The following is a 22,427-nucleotide window of genomic DNA, read 5'->3' on the forward strand; positions in this document are numbered from 1 at the left end:
TTCCTTATAACTGTTGATTCCTTTAAGGAATAAAAATCTGTCTATCACGGCCTTGGATATACTGGATGATCCGGCCTCAACAACCCTCTGTGGCAAAGAATTCCATAGATTCGCTATCCTCTGAGAGAAAAAATTCCTCCTCATCTCTGTCCTAAATTTGTGATCCCTTACTCTGAGGTTATGCCCTTTGGTCCTAGACTCTCCCACAGGGGAAACAACATTATTGCATCAGCCCTGTCAAGTATACTACATATCCTATATGTTTCAATAAGGTTGCTTCTCATTCTCATGCCCGAAACGTCGATTCTCCTGCTCCTTGGATGCTGCCTGGCCTGCTGCGCTTTTCCAGCAACACATTTTCAGCTCTGATCTCCAGCATCTGCAGTCCTCACTTTCTCCTAGGGCTCATTCTTCTAAATTCCAATGAATGATTTCTTCTGGTTAATCTCGGTTTCTCTAAATTATGATTTTGTTTTATCTCCGAAATTTTCCTATAATTTGCTCAGGTTAACTCTTTGTCAGCAATTAGACAGATTGGATTTCTCCTGCTTTTCGAGCAATTTTCCACATTCTAAGGTAAGTGAAGCTGAACTGGAACAGCCTGGCCAGAAAACCAAACGTTTTCAACACTGTTGATGCCTGTTTGAGTCCAGCAATTGCCTGTTAGATGGTAATAAATGCTTCAACTTTATATTTGGTGCTCAAATGCTGCGCTCCACCTTCACTGAGAATGGGAATGTTCATGGAGCCTCCTCTTTCAACAGAAAAATGATACAGGCCTATAGGGAAAGATGAATGGAACGGGATTAACTGCATAGTGCTACCAAAAAGAAAAAAACAGCTCATTCATAAGGGTCTGAAGGCCCTTCTTCTGTATTGTATTATTCTGTGACCCTATTTTTCCCCACCAGTTAATAGAATTTCCAATATAATTTTTGAAACCTTAATGATATATAATGATGTATCATAAAGCAATATTAATGAAATTTTGTACGTTAAATCTGATGTGCAATTTTTGCAAAATATTGATTTTATTAAATCTTGAAGCAAATTTTGTAGCAGAAAAAAGTAAACATGACAGAAGTAAAGACTTAACAGTTAAATATAACAGGCATAAAAAGCTTCCAAACTGAATGCATAAAACGGTTTACATTTGTGAAAAAGCATAAAAACAGAAACCATAGTGCTAAGTGTACTTTTTCCATTTATGAATTATTAATAATTCCATGTTCACATAAAACACTTTGATTGAGATGTTGATTATACATTCAGACATTGGAGGTGTATTTAGCCATTGCGTACATTACCATGAACTTGGGCTTTTTAAAAGCCCTCATGTTCTCAGAAGTAATGGTGACCCCTACATGCAGCCAGTTTATAAACTAACTTAATTCATGTCACTAACACATTATGCACTGGAACCTCTCAAGTCTGGAATCTTGGAGACCAAGTCAGTTCTGTATTTTGGAACTTTCTGCAATTTAGAATGATGTTCAGTACCTAACCAACAATATTAGCCAGAAAGCACTATAAATATTAATATTTGACTGAAACACAAAACTGTTCATTTATACTGCATCGTAATTTGTTTTACTTGTCCAATACAATTGAGGGAATTGCTTGGATCAGTTCAAAAGACTTCTAAATAAGTGCTGTTTCTGTACCATAGTTTCTGGACTCAATGGGTATTATGTATTACTCAAAATAATGTCATGAGATTGTTTTATATCAAAGCTATTTTCAAATTCTAGTGGTTTATTAATAACATATTCCATACTTATTTAATCCTATGAAACATCCTTACTGAGAAAAATGAATTGTTTTTCATTGTTAACTCAAAAGGACAGCCTACAACTTTTAGCTTTACATACATAAACAAGAGCTGAAAGACACAGCCAAGTAAAGGTTACCCTTTAATTCCCAGGAGCTTGTTTGGCAGCATTCTTACTGTAGCACTGTTTTTTGTCTTTACTTCCTTACTCCACAACTCTGTCTCTTTGTTCTCATGGTTTCAGAATTTGGCTAGAAAATTGGGAATAATGTAAAGTAAAGAAGTTTTCACTCCATTGGCAGGAATATTTCTTTCATTTTGTTATCATGGCTACTGCCTTCTTAACCCACGAATATTCTTCGATGAGTGACAGCATAAAGCGAGCAACATCTCCTCGTGTCACTGAATCTCCAATGGGAATTCCATCTGGACCTGGCACAAAGTACCCTTCATGAGTTAATATTTCTTTGTCTACAGAAAATTAAAGAACAAATAATTAAGAAATGTTGATAACACATATGGTTTAAAGCTGGTAAAAAGCTTTGGATCACTGAAATGGAAACTAAGTAATAAATCTGCACAATCCGGAGGCAACAACAAAACAACAAGTTCCTAAAATTGCTCTGTTTTATATAACTAAAAGAAGCAGTATATACAATTGGTTAACTATAACTATTAATATATACATACAATGTATTATTTTTAGTTCAGTTCTTGTCAATACTTTCCAGAAGATAAAACCTTCCATCCAAAACACGGTCAGAAGTGAAGATATTTGCTGATGGTCAGCAAACAACTCCTCAGATACTAAAGCAGTCTCTGCCCATAATGACGATGCCTTGAATAAAATTCATGCTTGGGTTGATAAGTGGTAAGTAACCAATTCGTAATGACAGGCAATGACAGGCAATGGCCATCTCCAACAAGAGGGAATTTAACTAACTTTCTTTGACATTTAATGGCATGATCATCACTAAATCCCCGAAATGAATATCCTGAAAATTATCCTTTGAACAGAAACTGAACTGGATGAACTATATAATACTTTGGCGACAAGGTTAGCTCAACGATTGGGAATTACATGGCAAGTAACTTGCCTCCTGGTACCTCAAAGCTCATTCATTTTATAGGAAGCATCAGTCGGGAGTAGGATGAACACTCAATGCTGGCCTGGATGGTTGCAGCGCCAAGAATACTCAAGACCATCCAGGACACAGTGGCATGCTTAAGTGAGCACCCTCTTCCACCAACTTCAATCCATCCACCACTGATGTACATTTGCAGCAGTGTTTCCCATTTCCAAAGGTACACTCCTGAAGGCACCTTCCAAACACACATCTACCACCTAGAAGGACAAGCACAGCACATGCAAGGAAGCATCACCACCTGGAAGGTTCCCTCCAGCCATACACCATGCTGACTTGAGCTACACCACTACTCCTTCCCTGTCACTGTATAAAAGTCCTGGACCTCACTTCCTAACAGCACAGTTTGTGCCCCTACACTAAGGACAGCAGCAGTTCAAGAAGGTGTCTCACCACCATTTTCTCCAGGGCAATTAGGAATAGGAATAAATGATGATCTAGCCAGCAGTGTTCACATTCCATTAAAGAATAGAAAAATTTAAACTTACAAAGAAATTGCAACAAAGAATGAAGTGGAGTTGGGGTCTTTTGACTTTTGCATGACTGTATCTCATCTCGCATGCACCCACTTTCATGTGGTACACTGGGTGTGATATCAGCAGAGGCAGAAGCTCCAATCCCTGTTCTGACAGCTCAGATGCTCTTCACTGATGACCTCAGGACTGCAATCTGGAATTGCACAGCTGACTCACTCGGCACACACAGGCTGTAACAATCCAGTTTTAATCTGCCACAATTTATACAGAGTTTTTTTGAACCATTTTGGGTCCTCTGAAATAGAACCACACTGCACTGATTTATTAGGTGATGCTGTCCCTTGATAATACTTTTTGTACTTGAGTTGATTAATGGCATATTTGAATTCACACAGGTGGTGCATTAGAAGAATTCATCAATATCCTCAATTATCTGCCCATTAATCTTAATGCCACAAGGAAAACGTTAATTTCCAAGACACTACAGTATTTAAAGTGGCACAAAACAACAGGCATAAGTCTTTTTTTTCCCCCAAAATATCTGACACATGCTTCTACACAAAAAAGACACCTGAAACACATCTTCTAGATTGATAAGGTCACAGTTAATGTTTTTCAATTGCATATTCAAAAAGCTGAAACATTTTAACAAAACAGTTATGGCCCTTTTCAGTGCACTTCAGATCTTAAGCATAGATTTAAGTTTATCAACTGGCATAGTGTTCATAATAACACCCACTATATTTTCCCAAATAAGTAGCTCCTGAACTTATTCAGCCTTAAGCTAGAGATTCCACATACATCGTCAATGAATTAATTACCTCAGTGGTTTCAGTGTCCAGCAACATCTAGCGGTGAAGAGGAGTCATAGGACTTGAAACATTAACTCGGTTTTCTCCACACAGATGCTGCCAGACCTACAGAGTTTCTCCAGTAATTTCTGTTTGTGTTTATTTTGGAAGTGATGGGATTGAATTGTTGAAGAAGGGCCTGTGCCCGAAACGTCGAATCTCCTGTTCCCTGGATGCTGCCTGACCTGCTGTGCTGTTCCAGCAATAAAGTTTCAACTTTGATCTCCAGCATCTGCAGACCTCACTTTCTCCTCGATTGAATTGTCACCCATTATATAGTGCATTCCAATTTAGGTTCCATAGACACTAATAGATAAAACGATTGGGTAAATTGAGTGGTCAAACTGATCCCACACTTGAATTTAATAAAAATTAACGGGTTTTAAAATACTATAAGCCAGTCTGAAATTTTATGCATTGTAGCACTAAACAACATTTGTTTTAGTGTGGTTCCATCAGTCAAATAGATAAAGATGCAAAATTGCTCATCTGAACAATAAATTTTATTGTGTCAAATTTATAAAACAAAATCTGTTTACAAAATGCAAATACAGCTTTTGCAGCTTTATGAAAATTAGTTTAAACCAAAAAATTCAAAATAATGTCAGTAAGGTGTTTTGAGGTACACAGCTTTAGTTGATCAAACCTGAAACTCCATAATACGAGATACAGTAAGTCATCATTTAGCAGTCTGGCTCCATTCCTGAAAATCACCTCTTTCAGTGAAATGACTTGAAGTGAATCATAGGTTCTCAAACTAATCAACAGTATCGTTGGAGTTTGATTCCCTTGGACATTTCTTGCCAGAAAAAAACAAAGTACAAACTAAAATTCTCACATGCAATATCGAGCATTTCCCACTGAAACAATGTGCAAAATGAGATACATCAATTAGGAAATATATACAAGTAATTAAAAATTACTCTCACCTTATAATACTTCCACCTGCTGGCAGAGGTTGGTCAGTACAATCATCAGGTGAAGTTCCAGGACTCCCTACACTACCAATGCCTGCCATTAGTGAAGCCCAGGAGGTCATTGCAAGTTTGGGATGGCTGTAGACAGCAACCAAGAGGAACAGACAACAGGAGTTCAAGGTGAGAACAAGAGATTAGGTGGCAAAGCCGTGGGTTGGGAGGTAGAAATGCTAGAAAGCAAAGGAGGAAAAGGGGGAAACAAAGGGTGGGAAGATGGTGATGCTATCAGACAAAGTCCAGGTGCTTGGGGTGGGGTAGGTCTTGGGAGCAGATCCAGAGAGGAATTGGGGATTGGGGGGGGATGGGGGAATGTTGGCAGGAGGATGGGGATAGTTGAAGCCACACTGTATGAGGTCAGAGAGCAAGGCTGGAGGGAGACAGTGCCAATCTGATGGTTAATTTCTTTCACTTTGTTCTACAATTTTAGGTGCTACTCTAAAGTGATGTTTCAGTTGCTCATTTTACGAGAAGGGTGAGAAGGACAGAGCTGCGGACAGATAGAGACCTACAGAGAAAACAGATGTAGTAAAAGCCAAGGAACAGGACAAAGATCCTAATAAGAGTTTGAAAAAAAAAGAGCAAGAGCAGTCTGTTGGAGTGAGAGGTGAAATGTTGATCTAAGTCATGGGAAGGCTGCATAAATAGCTTGCTGGATCATTCTTGTCCATTTTACACCATCACCAAAAAAACAAAATTACTCTCAGCAAATCGAAGCAGGAGCAGTTTCAAATCAAATCAGAATAAACTTGGCAAGTGTGGGAAAATGAAATGTAAGTAAGACATGGGATAATGAAAATCAAATTGGAACAACACACAAAAAAAAACAAGAACTAGTTTGGGATTAGTAAATGCTCTGGGGTGAGAAGAGGTAGAAGCAGCCAAAGTGAAGCTAGAATCACTACAGTGTGCAAACAGGTCATTTGGCCCAACAAGTCCACAGCGACCCTCCGAAGGGTATCCCATCCAGATCCATTCCCCTACTACTCTTAATTTCCCTAGACTACTGCACCTAACCTACACGTCCCTAAATGCTATGGACAATTTAGCATGGCCAATTCACCTAACATGTACATTTTTGGACTCAAAAAAGAAAATGCTGGAAAATCTCAGCAGGTCTGGCAGCACCTGTAAAGAGAGAAAAGAGCTGACGTTTCGAGTCTAAATGACCCTTTGTCAAAGCCTAAAAAAGGGAGAAATAGGGAGGTATTTATATTAGGCTGAGAGAAGGTGAGTCATGGCTCCAGATGCAAAGGTAGCAATAAAGAGGTGATAATAACAGTGCATAGAGAGATTATGGGGAGATTAGGAGCTGTGAATGACCAAGGCTGAAGCCAGTGCTATGTGACAAAATATGTGGAGGATGGGGGGATGGGAGAAGCAGAGGCAAAATGGAAAACAAGGGAGAAGGGTAGCAAAGGGGGAAGAGGAGAGGAAAAAGGTGATGAGAGAGTGGGGAGCGAGAGAAAGAGAGACAGAGATAATCAAGAAATAAGAGGTATAGAACAGTGAAAAAATAAACAAATAAAATAAATGAAATAAAATTACAGAACAGAATGAAAGCAGAGGGGTCAAGATGGGATAATCATCTGAAGTTGTTGAATTCAATGTTGAGACCGGCAGGCTATAACGTGCCTATTCGGAAGATGAGATGCTGTTCCTCCAGTATGTGTTGAGCTTCACTGGAACATTGCAGCAGGCCAAGGACAGACATGTGGGCATGGGAGCAGGATTGTGTGTTGAAGCGGCAAGTTACGGGAAAGTCCAGGACCTGATTGCGTACAGACCGAAGGTGCTCAGCAAAGCAATCACCCAGTTGGTGTTTTGTCTCTCCGATATAGAGGAGACCACATTGGGAGCAACGAATGCAATAGACCAAATTGAAAGAGGTACTAGTGAAACGCTGCTTAATCTGAAATGAGTGTTTGGGGCCTTGGATGGTGAGCATGGAAGAGGTAAAGGGGCAGGTGTTGCACCTTCTGCGATTGCATGGGAAGGTGCCGTGTGTGATGGGAGAGGTGTTAGGGGTGATGGAGGAGTGGACTAGATTGTCCCGGAGGGAACGATCTCTGCAGAATGCAGACAGGGAGAGGGAAGGGAAGATGTGTTTAGTGGTGACGTCGTGTTGGAGTTGGCGAAAATGGCGGAGGATTATTCTTTGCTTGTGGGGTGAAAAGTGAGAACAAGAGGGACCCTATCCTTGTTCTGGGAGGGGAGGGAGGGGGTGAGGGTCGTGGCGAAGGAGATGGACCACACGCTGTCGAGAGCCCTGTGGCTTCAGCCCTGGTCATTCACAGCTCCTAATTTCTCTATAATCTCTCTCTGCACTGTCATTATCACCTCTTTATTGCTACCTTTGCTTCTGGAGCCTTCTCTCAGCCTAGTATAAATACCTCCCTATTTCTCCCTTTTTTTTAGCTTTGACAAAGGGTCAGTTAGACTCGAAACGTCAGCTCTTTTCTCTCCTTACAGATGCTGCTGACCTGCTGAGATTTTCCAGCATTTTCTCTTTTGGTTTCAGATTCCAGCATCCGCAGTAATTTGCTTTTATCCACATTTTTGGGCTGTTGGCGAAAACTGGAGCACCTGAAGGAAACCCATGCAGATACGGGGAGAATGTGCAAACTCCACAGAGACAGTCGCTAGAGGCTGAAATCGAACCCAGGCCCCTGATGCTGTGATGCAGTAGTGCTAACCACTGAGCCACCGTGCCGCCCTAATTCCATACATTCCCTTTAAAACAAAATTGCCAACATTGAAGTTTTACACGGCAGTTCGAGAAGAACTGTATCGCTGGTCCTTTCAAATCTAGGAACTGATCTATGGACTACATCATCTCAAAAGCACAAATTCAATATTTTATGTTTAAATACTCAAAATAATATAAACTTGTATCAGGTTCACCATCCCTGGAGAAGGAATTAATTTTTTATTACAGGAAACTCTTGGAGCACAGAATATAGGGAGGTAGAATTGTAAAGCAATATCTTAACCTGTTTTTGGTGCATTCTGAAGTCCTGGTGGTCTCACCACAGTCCACCTGAGGTCTTGGCAGTCATTGTTCAGATAATTCTCCATCTCGTCCATGTTGATCAGCAATTTGCGGATGAGGGGAATCAAGACCCACCGAATTGTCCAGGAAGCCTCCTGAGCAGTTTCAGCTTCAAAATAAGTACAATGCTTTAATGCCAGAAGGATATTGATTAGATGCCAATTTTATATGTTTGCATGCTGCAACATGAGGGAAAGTTCTGCCCACAAAATGCGTAGTCACAGTCCTAGTTAGGTACAAAAAATGTACTTCTTAAAAAATTCACTCATGGGATGCAGGCCATTGCTGGCTGGCCAGGACTTATTGTCCATCCTTAGTTGCTCTTGAGAAAGTGGTGGTGAGCTTCCTTCGTGAAGCTCATGTGCTCTAGGTAGACCCACAATTCTGTTGAGGAGGAAATTCCATGATTTTGACCCAATGACACTGACGGAACGTCAATAAAATTCCTAATCAGGTAGGTAGATGGCTTGGAGAGGAACTTGCAGGTGGTGGTGTTCCTACATGGCCTTGTCCTTCTAGGTGGTGGCGGTCATGGATTAGGAAGGTTCAGCCCAATTTCTGCAGTGCATCTTGTAAATGGTACACACTGGTAGTACTGAGGGTCGGTGGAGCTGTGACTGAATGGCATCACATTTCCAAACAAACAAATGGGCTGCTTTATCCTGCAAGGTCTATATTAAAGTGATGCTGGAAAAGCACAGCCAGTCAGGCAGCATTAGAAAAGCAGGAAAATCGACATTTTGGGCAAAAGCCCTTCTTCAGTCCTGATGAAGGGCTTTTGCCCAAAACATCAATTTTCCTGCTCCTCGGACGCTGCCTGACAGGCTGTTCTTTTCCAGCACCACTCCAATCTAGACTCTGATCTCCAGCATCTGCAGTCCTCGCTTGTGCCTTATCCTGCAAGGTGTCAACCTTCTTGTATGTTGTTGGAGCTGAACTCATCCAGGCAACCAGATGTATTCAATCACATTTCTGACTTGCGCTTGTTCATTATGGACAGGCTCATGGGAGTTAGGAGGCGAGTTACTAACCTCTGATCTGCTATCATGGACATTGTATGTATGCAGCTAGTGCAGTTCAGTTTCTGGTCAACGGTAATCTCCACTATGTTGGCAGTACGGGATTCAGTTATGATAATGCTATTAAATGTCAAAGGGCAGTGCTTACGTTGTCTCTTATTGGAGATGGTCATTTTCTGGCATTTGTGTACGTGTTGTGAATTGTGAATGTTTCTTGCCTCTTTTTCAGCCTGAGTATAGTCTCTTGCTGCATTTGACATGTACTGCTTCAGTTCTTGAGGAATACTAAATGGTATTGAACACTGAGAAATCACCAGGAAACATTCCATTTCTGAACTTACAATGGATGGAAAGTTAATGAGGCAGCAGAAAATAGTCAGGCCTAGGACACCACCTCGAGGAGTTAGGGCTCTTCTGGGACAGTGGTAGCATCCCTACCACTGGCCCAGGAGGCTTAGTTCATGTCTCAGTTTCACCAGATCTGTGTAATATCGTCTCTGGTCAGGTTAATTAGAAAATATCTACCCCAAGGAACCCCTCTGGGTTGATGGTCTAGGTTCAAGTCTCACCTGCTCCAAGAAAGTGTAATAACATCTTTGAATAGGTTGATTAAAAACATCTATCCTGAGGAATTGGGCTATTGTGGTGCAGTGAAAGAGTCCCTATCTCTGAGCCTGAAGGCCTGGGTTTAAGTCCTACCTGTTTGAGAGATGTGCCACAGTATGTCTGAGTGAGTTGATTAAAAATATCTAAGCTGGGGAACTACTGCAATAATGTTCTGGAGCTGGTAACCTCCATAAACCGCAATTCTCTCACATTGTGCTCAGTCTGACTACAACCTGCACAGAGCTATCCCCCGATTACCATTGACTCCAGTTTTGCTAAGAACCCTTGATGCCACACCTGGTCAAATGCAATCTGGATGTCAATGACCTCTGGTAGTCAGCTCTTTTGTCCATGTTTGTAACAAGGCTGTAATGAAATCAAGACGTGAATGTTCATGGCAGAACCCAAACTGAGCATCGGTGTGCAGTATTGCTAAATATGTGCCACCTAATAGCACTGTCGGCAAACTTTCCATCACTTTGCTGATGATTGGGACAATGATTGGGACTGCCAAATCTAACAAGTAATTGCCAAAGCTGTGAAGTAGCCATCAAAAAAAAGGGGAGATTAGAAAGTACAGTATAGTGTGTTTCAGTATTCCTGTTGACATAAACAATTTTAGGATTTGTTAAATTATACATTTCCCAACCATAATTTTCAGGAGGAAGTGCCTATCAAGTGAGCATTTTGATGAACAGCTCAAGTTGTTTATAGAATGGAATAAAGTGAAGTGTATGTTTACATAAAGACTGAACACGGATGGAATTTCAATGTCTTGCATTTCTTTTCTAACAGAGTGTGTTTTCTTTAATAGTGACATCATCAGTAGACAGATTACTTGGTTTTCTGTCAGAATGCCCATGGTAGATACAAGGTGAGTTGGCATAGAAAGGGATGGACAGAACATGGTGTTGCATTGGTGGGGTGGGGGAATAATAAGTTGACACTAAGATGGTGTGAGGGTTACATAAGGCCAAGGGGACGACTAGGCAAAGGCGTTATAAGGGTGCCTGCGGGATAAGTTGGTATGGATAATGTGGGGCAGTGCATTAACTGGCATGGACATGGCATGGTGACTGACCAGGTGAGAACAGGTAGGGTGTTTCATGTTTTCGTCATCGGTTTTATACTTAAAAGACAGTGTCAGAATCCATAGGAGGGTTCTTCACCCAGCCCACCAAAGGAACTAGAAGCTTCTCACAATGTTGCTGAATTGCCTTAACTGACTCCCAATCTCTCTCCCCCCCCCCCCAAGACTGATTATGGAAGTGCAGAAAACCTTTTCTTAAATAAGTTGGGTTTGCTGAGCTGGATTTCTCCTGCGTCTGTGCATCCAATCCTAGAATAGAAATTGAGGCCTACCTCTCAGTTATATGACGTCCTTTTGTGCGATCATAAAAATTAACTTTGATTGTAAAATAACATTTCTAAGTACATGAAGCCTCCATTTAGAATCATAAAGGCCACTATAAATATTTCAGTGGTTGACTGTGTTCCATTTGTTTATGAAATCATAAAGAAACAACTTGAGGGCATTACATAACTGCTGACAAAGAAGTCTATTGAGTATTGAGAAAGAATATGGAAATAGAACTTAAGTAGAAAAGTCAGAAAATAACATTTTAGTCTGTGTGGCACCTTTCCCAACCAGAGGACAAAACACTTTGTAGCCAATAAAGCCCAGTTTACTTTGAACTATAGTCACTCCTACAGTGTAATAAACCAACAGGGGGGGGAGGTGTGGGGTTTATCAGAGGCATCTTACTGTAACAATATCTACGGTAACAGAAAATGCTAAAGCCAGCATGCTAAATGCTAGCAGTAACTTCAGAGAAAGAAAAAAAGTCAATTCTTTCAGCACAACACTTCATCAGAACAGTTCTCATGAATTCCAACTGAAGTGTTAAATAACTTTCATCTTTTAAAAAAAAAGAAACTTTTAAAATATCTTTTCACAAATTCACTTTGTAGTGCAAAGGTTTTCTGTTTCTACTGCAGCTTGCAGCATTTGTGAATTTTCTGTTATGCATGGAATTCACACAGCAGCTGAAATGTTCTCACTTAAAATATCTTTCCCTCCAGAAGGTGTGCACTTTCCAAAAACTACTGCTGACACAGCTGATAATCTGACTGGGTGAGGAAAATAATCTATTCTTTAATCTTAAAGATATCATAAATGTGCAAAAAAAGAAGACATTGGAGAAAATGTTCAGCAAAACACTCACAAGTGATACTTGATTTTTCCCTTTGAGATTATTTTCACCCTTCTGGTTATAAAAGAAATGAGTTACATTAAGGATTCTCCATGTTCATAGCCTCTGGACAGTAGTTCTGTTGTGCTTCTCCATTGATTAGTGACCTGCCTGTTAGCATTAATATACTGAAGGCATTTATTCTGATCAGCAAATCAACTGGACCTCCTGCTGGCAGAACCAGGTGAGCTCTGCCTGAATTGAACATCATCTCCTTTTAAGTCAAATGGTGTATAGGGTTTTAGGTATTTTTAAATCAACCTGTTCAGACATGTTTTGACACACCTCTGGAGCAGGTGGGACTTGCCAGGCCTTCTGGGCCAGAGGTAGGAACACTCCCAACTGCACTATTAGAACCCTTAATGTGGAATTATATACAGTCTACAGACTGAAAATGGCATTCGGTGTAATTGATCCATGCCAGAATTTATGCCCCAGATGAATCTTCTACAACTTATCTTCACCTAACCCAATCAGTATATTCTATTTCTTTCCTACTTATCTAGTTTTGTCTGAAATGCATCTCTATTTTCAGGTCAAGTACTCCTTGTAGTAGAACTTCCACATCCTTACTACCTTTGTGTGAAATTGTTTCATCTGAATTCCTGTAGGATTTATTGGTGACTATATTACATTTAAATCCCTTAGTTCATTTTTGCCAGGTTTGTCTACAAGGTTTGTCGTCTACAAAATTCCATGCAAGGACCGCCACAAACACTACGTAGGACAAACATGAAGAAAGTTAGCCACCAGGATACATGAACACCAGCTAGCTACAAAAAGACACGACCCTCTCTCCCTCATAGCCCTACACACGGATGACAAAAACCACCATTTCGACTGGGACAACACATCTATCCTGGTTCTGGATTAGTGGTGCTGGAAGAGCACAGCAGTTCAGGCAACATTCGAGGAGCAGTAAAATCGATGTTTTGGGCAAAAGCCCTTCATCAGGAATAACATCTATCCTGGGACAGGCTAAGCAAAGACATGCCAGAGAATTCCTAGAGGCCTGGCACTCCAGCCACAACGCCATAAACAAACACATAGATCTAGATACCACCTATCAACCCCTCAGAAAACGAACAGGAAATGACATCACCACAAACCCTAGGAACCCCATCCAGGAGAAAGATATAAATAGAAAGCAGGAGACAACAGCTTCGCTTCACTTGGAGGTCGCCACTGATGAGGTTACCTAGCCAGGTAATGAAACGTCTGGATATCAAACCTACAGCTCAGCGAGCAAACCTACACCCTAAACCCTTAGTTCATGTGGAAACACTGTCTTCATAGCTACCTGACCAAATCTTTTCACTATTGTAAAGGATATAGAAAGGAGCCTCCACATATGCAGGCTTTTCTGATAATTACATACTCTCAGTACTGGAGTAACCCTTATGAATCTTTTTAGCACTTTTGCACAGCATTTCTGTATCCTTTCATAATAAAAGATTGTTCTTTACAAGTCAGAATTATTACAGAGTCTGAGGAGACCATTCAACCAGTGTTTACACCAACTCACAAATGAGCAATTTACATTGTGCCATTCTTTCTTTCATCTATTATTTAAATCTGTGCCCTCTTGTTTTCAATCTCTTTACAAGCAAGAACAATTTCACCCTATCCATTCTGTCCAGACTTGTCATTATTTTGAATACCCTGATCCTTTCCACTAAACCTAGCCTTCCATTCTGCAAAGAAAACAGTCCTAATTTCCACAATCAATCTTTGTAATTGAAGTTCCTCATCTCTACAACCATTTTCCTGATTTTTATGTGTGGTCTAACCAAGATATGATACACATCTGAGATAATGGATGGAGTTTCCATTTTTAAAAGATTCAGACATCCAGATTACTTGCATGTCCTGAACGTGCTCCTGTTGAAGAAGTGCCCACTTGTCTGATCTAATGGGGAGGGGGGGGGTCAACCAATTAATTAATGGACAAGGACTAGGGAGTTCTAATGAGAGGACTGTCAAGAATTGCAGCTCCATAAGAGTGATCCGAGCTGTTGATAATGAATGAGAGCATGAGGTCATCTCAAAAGTCTTTCAAGTGTTTACTAAAATGAAGGCTCAGAATGGTTACGCCCATCAGTTTTGAAGGAAATCCCTTCAGCAGAATATTTTTGGACATAACTGTACCTATTTGAGCTTTGTGACTCTGTAACAGGAGATTAGATGGCAATCTGTTATAGCCACTTCTTATTAAACCACCTCCGACATCTTTGCCAGACTGCTAACAAAGCATTAAGACTTTGTGCATCCTGTAGGTTGCTTTTCTGTGCACAATTAAGAGCTGACTGCACTTATATACACATTTTTTGGGTTTTGGCTGGGAGCCTGTCTTTGGGAATACCTTCTGGATACAAGCAGACATTGAAGAGGAGAATCAAAGCAATTTAGAGTAAAGTTGCATGGCAACCACCTCTCAAGCAACCTCAAGATTCCACACAATGCCTCTGGTTTCAATTCTGTCTCTCTGAAATGGTTTGCTTTCTTCACAGCTTTATAAGCCACGTTGCTAATTCCAATATTTTGTCTTTCTGCACACCTACCTCCTGTTGCTTTCCTATCCATTTGGATCCTTCTTATTCAAGAAATATTTTGCCCCCTTATTCAAAAATACAACATTGTAGCTACACTTAAACTGATTTCCTAATTACTCACCCATTCTGCACATTTGAATTATTTTATATTTTGTCAGCTTTCCTCCTTATTAAGTATACAACACGGTGACGTTCTCCACAAATTTTAAAATTGTACTTCTAATCTCTGAATTCAAGACATTTATCCACTCTAAGTTTAATTAGCTGAACAGTTATCACTTCTTTTACGAACTGAGAAGTATTCTATCTTAATTTCAAAGATGATACTATTTTTGTACTCTACAGCTGAAAAAATATTTTGATAATTAATAACTCACCTTTTGAAGATTTTGATTCCTTTTTCTCAAAAAAGCCTTTGAGGAATTACTATTTCCTTCATCAGCTACTTTGAGTGTTCTGGTGCAATGTAACTGATATACTATGTTCAACACATTAAAATATCTGACAAAGACTGATAAAATGAAACACCTTACCCATGAGTCGAATATCAAAAGGAATAAATTAAAGAAAATTCATGCAACATAATATATGCTGCATTAATTCACAACTTTCTCTGGCTCTAAATCTTCAATTATGTTCACACACACAAGGTTACACTTTCTCAAAACTAACAATTCTAAACTGTTTCTCAGCATAATCATCAATAGTACATGTGTTCCAGTCTTTTCTCTCCACAGTAAGTATTGTAACTAAGGATTTTCCAATAAATAACTTCTTATAAATTAAAAAAATCTATCACATAATAGTTCATTTCCCACATTTGTGAGTGAGGAGTCAAGGTTAAATGTAGCCTTCAGGTGATGCAGAGTTTGAGTATAACTGAACCAGAACACTGTGGTCCCCACTTTTAAGTCATGCATTGTTATTTTTATATTTCCACTGTAAATTCCTTGAGTTACACTCGTTATTAGTTACTTCCTGACAAAGCAGTTTCGATTAGAAACATTATTATAGTCAAAGATGGACTCACGTTTCGTGTACCAGGATGTCATTGCTATAAGTCGTGTCACTTTTGCTTCACGCATAGCAAGAACTATAGCTTCTATTGATTCTGTATATCCTGTAACATCAGAAAATATGCTCATTGGGAATCCAAGACAGGACATGATGGCATCCTGTTCATTGAAGTGCTCCACAAGGCTTTCAGCTGAGAAGATATTTGCTTTCACCACCTGAGGGAAGGAAATAAGTTTCAAGGAACAGTTTATTTTGGGTTCTAAATTATCATCTTTATTAGAAATAGAAATGCAATAGAATGATCAATTTAGAATAATTGTCTCTTGGGAATCTTTTAAAATAAATGTTCTTCATTGCAAGACTCAACATAAATCTATGTTGCCAGTAATTACCTTCAGGTTGTCATGCTGAATGGTCAGCTTGCTGGGAGTTCTTACAACAGCCTTCACCACATGGCCCTGATCTAGTGCTTGTCTCACTAATAACTGGCCTGTTTGTCCTGTGGCCCCAAGTATCAAGAGCTTCATTCTTCAGTCTGAAAGCAGCAGTCAAAAAGTGACACGACTATTTGCAGATGATTGTACATAAAGCTGAAAATGCAACTTTATATTAAGTAATAACATTCTTGCAAATTTTCAGCACTCTAACATGAGGAAGGCGAAGTAAAGAGTGAGTGGGGACTGTGGTCCATATCAGCACCAAATATACAGGCATATTGTTCACGCTGTTTCTCACTCCTCAGATGCTGCCGGACCTGCTGAGTTTCTGCAGCATTTTAAGTTTTTGTTTCAGACTTGCAGCATCCATAATATTTTGTTTTTATTTGAGTGTTTAATAATAACTAACAGTTAACTATCACACTTCTACCAATCAGAATCCACTTGCCAAACAGTCAGAACTCTCCTCACACGCGGTAATATTTTTGCCCTTTATTTGGTATTTCCGGCAAAGTGTCCGAATGAGAACAGGTCAGAAGGCTTTAACAAAGTCTGTCTTTTTTTCAGTAATAAAGTTTGCCAGTACACTTCACAGGAACATTACGAAGCAACATTTGACACCTGTCCAAATAAGCAGAGATTAGAGAAGATTCGGCCAAAGAGGCAGTTCTAGTTAGGATATTAATGGAACAAAAAGAAGTAAAAAAGTAGAGGCAGAAAGGTTTAGGAGAGAATTGCAGAGTTTAGGACTGAAGCAGCTGACTGTGCAATTACCATGAGCAGAGTAATTAAAACCAGGGATACTGGAATTACCAGAACTAGATAAGCATAGGTACCTTGGACGTTTGTGGTGTTGCAAAAACTTACATTAATATGGAGGGGCAAGGCTGTGGGTGGAAAATGTTAAAGTCAAAGTTGACAGCCAGTAAAGGTGAGCGCAGGGGTTCGGGATGAATGGAACTCAGTGTGAATAACGTTTTGGATAGTCTCGCGTTTTCAGAGGGTAGAATGTCGGAGGCTGGTTGAAATAGCATTTGTAAATCACAATCCCCATGGCCCCACCCACGCCGTGGTTCATTAGACATTACGTGTCTTTCCCTATTTACAATGACAACATTCAATTCTGCCTTGCCATCATCTCCCTCGACCTCTCCACTACATTGTCAGGCAGTTTGTTAAATGTCCCGAGTTGTAATGCAATCATTTATCACATGTTCTCATCTAAGCATTGCTCTCTCATCCAAAAGTACTGTCTCCATTGCAGTCCAGCGTGCTGCTCCTGGTCATCACAACTGACTTCTCCAGCTTCCCTGCCACAGCAGTGGTCCCTAATAACCCAGCTTGACTTTCAGTGAACACACCCTAGGACTGAATGCAGCCCACACCTTTGACTAACTTGTAATGACAGCCAACTGATGACTGACCAGACCCCTGACTGATATTTGTGAAACTGACACACTGCTTGGTAATTCTAGACTTGCTGCACTGAACTGACCATGTCCAAGCCCCAGGACCGGTATTGGAGGATGCCCTGGACTTACTGTACTGATACCCTTTGCATGATAACAGAACCTCTAAGCTGAGAACTATTCTCTCTTTAAACTTAAGAGACATGGCCATTTGGTTGAACCACATTCAGTGTTTTCCACACAAACGTCTGCGGTACTAGTTATGATATTGATATTGCACAATGCAAACTACGGCACGGTGGTTAGCACTGCTGTCTCACAGCGCCAGAGACCCGGGTTCAATTCCCGCCTCAGGCGACTGACTGTGTGGAGTTTGCACATTCTCCCCGTGTCTGCGTGGGTTTCCTCCGGGTGCTCCGGTTTCCTCCCACCATCCAAAGATGTGCAGGTCAGGTGAATTGGCCACGCTAAATTGCCCGTAGTGTTAGGTGAAGGGGTAAACGTAGGGGTATGGGTGGGTTGCGCTTCGGTGGGTCGATGTGGACTTGTTGAGCCGAAGGGCCTGTTTCCACACTGTAAGTAATCTAATCTAATCTAATCTAAACATATCCACCTTGAGCGATCATTGCTGGCAAACATGACAAGATGCCTGACTGTCTGTACTAAAAGGCAAGTATAGTGAGCCTTTACATTCTGAATGAAGTACCAACCAGCCAAGGTGGAGATGTTGTGACCATCTAAATAAGTGCTAAGTGAGTGCTAAGAAAGTTATAAACTGAGGTGAGTGCCTTCCCTGTGTGCGAAGTGATCTGGCGCTATCATTAAAATGGAAGGTATCAATGATAAATGCAGTTAGAAGTGTTAAATTATGAGTGAGTTGGAGGTGTCCCACGATGATGTGGTATGGCTGCTCTGATGCCAACTTCAGTGAGTGGAGGGTACAAGTAGTTGCTGCTCATGGAGTGGAGCCAGAGATGTTTGAGAATGTAGACCAAGTTGGGTGCCTGAGGATGCTACCACATACCCCCTTAGACTTTCATGTCAGGGTCTGACACCATCTAGTTTGTTTCCAATTTTACAGGAAGGAAAATCATTTACAGTAGCCTGGATGGTGAGAGTAACAGACTGTCACTTAATTTAAATCGTCATACAATCAAGACATTCAGCCCATCAAGTCCACATTGATCCTCCTAAGAGCCTCCCATCCACACTTACACCCCCTGCCCTATTCCTGTAACCCTGCAATTCCCATGGTTAAGCCACCAAGTCTGTGCATTCTTGGACACCACAGGGCAATTTATCATGATCAATCCATCTAACTTGCACACCCTTTGGACTGTGGGAGGAAACCAGAACATCTGAACAAAACACGTGCAGACATGGGGAGAATGTGCAAACTCCACACAGTCACCAAAGGGTGGAATCAAACGCAGATCCCTGGCACTGTGAGGCAGCAATGTTAACCACTGAGCCACTGCCTCATACTTAATCATTTTTTGAGTAACACTGAGTCATAGAGATGTACAGTTAAGAAACAGACCCATCCGTCCAACTCGTCCATGCCGACCAGATATCCCAACCCAATCTAGTCCCACCTGCCACCACCCGGCCCATATCCCTCCAAACCCTTCCTATTCATATACCCTATCCAGATGCCTTTTAAATGTTGCAATTGTACCAGCCTCCACCACTTCCTCTGGCAGCTCATTCCATACACATACCACCCTCTGCGTAAAACAGTTGCCCCTTAGGTCTCTTTTATATCTTTCCTCTCTCACCCGAAACCTATGCCCGTGGGCGGCACGGTGGCACAGTGGTTAGCACTGCTGCCTCACAGCGCCAGAGACCCGGGTTCAATTCCCACCTCTGGCGACTCCCCGTGTCTGCGTGGGTTTCCTCTGGGTGCTCCGGTTTCCTCCCACAATCCAAAAAATGTGCAGGTTAGGTGAATTGGCCATGCTAAATTGCCCGTAGTGTTAGGTGAAGAGGTAAATTTAGGGGAATGGGTCTGGGTGGGTTGCGCTTCGGCGGGTCGGTGTGGACATGTTGGGCCGAAGGGCCTGTTTCCACACTGTAAGTAATCTAATCTAATCTAATCTAATCTAAATCTAATCTAGTTCTGGACTCCCTCACTCTGGGGAAAAGACTTTGCCTATTTATCCTATCCATGATCCTCATGATTTTATAAACCTCTATAACGTCACCCCTCAGTCAGCTATGCTCCAGCGAAAACAGCCTTAGCCTATGCCACCTGTCCCTATACCTAAAATTCTCGAACCCTGGCAACATCCTTGTAAATCTTTTCTGAACCCTTTCAAGTTTCACAACATCTTTCTGATAGGAAGGAGACCAGAATTGCACACAATGTTCCAACAGTGGCCTAACCAATGTCCTGTACAGCCGCAACATGACCTCCCAACTCCTGTACTCAATACTCTGACCAACAGAGGAAAGCATACCAAACGCCTTCTTCACTATCATATCTACCTGCAACTCCACTTTCAAGGAGCTATGAACCTGCATTCCAAGGTCTCTTTGTTCAGCAACACTCCCTAGGTCCTTACCATTAAGTGTATAAGTCCTGCTAAGGTTTGCTTTCCCAAAATGCAGCACCTCACACTTATCTAAATTAAACTCCATCTGCCACTTCTCAGCCCATTGGCCCATCTGATCAAGTTCACATTGTAATCTGAGGTAACCTTCTTCACTGTCCATTACACCTCCAATTTTAGTGTTATCAGCAAACTTACTAACTATACCTCTTATGCTCACATCCAAATCATCTATATAAATGACGAAAAAGAGTGGACTGAGCATCAATCCTTGTGGCACTCCACTGGTCACGGGCCTCCAGTTTGAAAAACAACCCTCCGCCACCACCCTCTGTCTTCTACCTTTGAGCCAGTTCTGTATCCAAATGGCTACTTCTCCCTGTATTCCATGTGAGATCTAACCTTGCTAATCAGTCTCCCTTGGGGAACCTTGCCGAACGCCTTACTGAAGTCCATATATCTATTGCTATGTCTATTGCTCTGCCATCATCAATCCTGTTACTCCTTCAAAAAACTCAATCAAGTTTGTGAGACATGATTTCACACACATAAAGCCATGTTGACTATCCCTAATCAGTCCTTGCCTTTCCAAATACATGTACATACTGTCCCTCAGGATTCCCTCCAACAACTTGCCCACCACCAAGGTCAGGCTCACTGGTCTATAGTTCCCTAGCTTGTCTTTACTACCCCTCTTAAACAGTGGCACCACGTTTGCCAACCTCCAGTCTTCCGGCATCTCACCTGTGACTATCGATAGTACAAATATCTCAGCAAGAGGCCCTGCAATCACTTCCTTGGCTTCCCACAGAGTTCTAAACAGTTCAAAACATTTGAATGGATAACAATGACAGCAAAAAATATTGAAATACTGTTAAGTAAGTGGCCTTTAGCTGCTCTGGGACTTCATGTGGAGTCATATGTTTAACTTGTGCTCAGAAAATCAGACGTCTCCACTGCAATAAAATCTTGCCTTTGAAATTGCGTTTTTGCATCATCAGAATGTCTTTAAAAAAAACACAACTAAATAGTTATTCTGGAATAAACAAAAAGAGAGATTGCTGGCAAAACTTTCAAGTGCACAGTGGTTCAATGGTTAGCACTGCTGCATCACAGCACCAGGGACCCTGTTCGATTTCAGCTTCGGGAGACAGTCTGTGTGAGTTTCCTCCTCCAATCCAAACGTATTGGCTGGGTGGATTGGCCATGGGATATGTAGGGTTATGTGGGGGAGGTGGTTTTGGTGGGTCTGGGTGAGATGCTCTTCGCAGAATCGGTGTGGACTCAATGGGATGAATGGCCGTCTTCCTCACTATGAACTTAGCGGACCAGACAGCATCTTTGGAGAGAGAAACGAAGTTAATGTTTCGAATCCAGTACCCGTTTTCAGAAATGGATTACTTTGGAACTTTTGCTTTTTTTGTGGATAAAGGCAGTCAATTATTGTCAAGGTTTTTAAAGAGAAAAAAATTAAAATGCCGATAACATTGCAGAGAAGTATAGATTTCATCTGTAGATGTGCTCTCCATGTAGAATCTGCCTCACTTTCTGGAATTTGTTGCTTTGGTTTCAGAATTTCAGGATTGTTTTTTATGGTTAAACAGAAGATGATTGTGCATTTTATCAACACTGGCAAAATACCAGAAAATTGTGAATTGATTTTGTTAAGTCTGTTTCGAAGTATACAAATCAAAAACGCAACACTCCTTCGATATAACGAAGAGTAGTCTGGTCTAACAGAGTAGACAACATAATTTTAAAAATATACTCACTTTGGGAAAGATAAATCTTCTGGTCTTTTTCTTTCACGCTTCAACGCCTTTTCCGGGTGGCTGACGCGAATCTAACGCAGCCCTTCATCCTCACGTGAAAGAGGAAATCTGATATTTCCTGTCAACAGGGCTGCAGAAGTTGGGAATTGTAACCAGTCAGAAAAGGCACGCATGTACCACACCACAAAATGCATGCTGTTCGGTACATTTATTTTCAAATTTCAAGCAACACCCGCACTGTATTGTCCCTGGATGTTGTGAACATCACAATACTCCGGGAGCTCCTGGTTTGTGAAAGGTGCAAAATCAATGCAAGTTCTTTGTACAAATCACTTCAAAGTATCTTACAGCCAATGGAGTACTTTTGAAATGTTTCTCACTCTCTTTGCTCCAGAGCTGGGACGCCCAAGTTGAGGAGTATTTCAGTTTGGAAGACTGGCCTTTAAACTTCCCTTTTTCAGTACAGTCAATGTTCTGTCCTCAACCACTTTCTGTGGCAGAGATTTCCAGAGGCTCACCACTCTCTGGGCGAAGAAATGTCT

General features: G+C 41.1%; 1 protein-coding gene across 1 annotated transcript; it reads right to left on the reverse strand.

The window, feature by feature from the left end:
- Positions 1 to 1,000: 1,000 nt before the first annotated feature.
- On the reverse strand, positions 1,001 to 22,025 carry LOC122552778 (flavin reductase (NADPH)-like). Its single transcript, XM_043695711.2, has 5 exons — positions 21,886 to 22,025; positions 16,108 to 16,250; positions 15,729 to 15,930; positions 8,211 to 8,378; positions 1,001 to 2,242 (listed from the first exon to the last, which is right to left on the reverse strand). The coding sequence occupies exons 2-5, from the start codon at positions 16,240 to 16,242 to the stop codon at positions 2,085 to 2,087; spliced, it is 663 nt and encodes a 220-aa protein (XP_043551646.1). The 5' UTR covers positions 16,243 to 16,250; positions 21,886 to 22,025; the 3' UTR covers positions 1,001 to 2,084.
- Between the last annotated feature and the right edge of the window lie 402 nt (positions 22,026 to 22,427).

The sequence above is a fragment of the Chiloscyllium plagiosum genome, unplaced genomic scaffold (genome assembly GCF_037043375.1).
Source record: "Chiloscyllium plagiosum isolate Xiang-an unplaced genomic scaffold, Cpla_swu_hap1 HiC_scaffold_1, whole genome shotgun sequence".
Classification (NCBI taxonomy): domain Eukaryota; kingdom Metazoa; phylum Chordata; class Chondrichthyes; order Orectolobiformes; family Hemiscylliidae; genus Chiloscyllium; species Chiloscyllium plagiosum.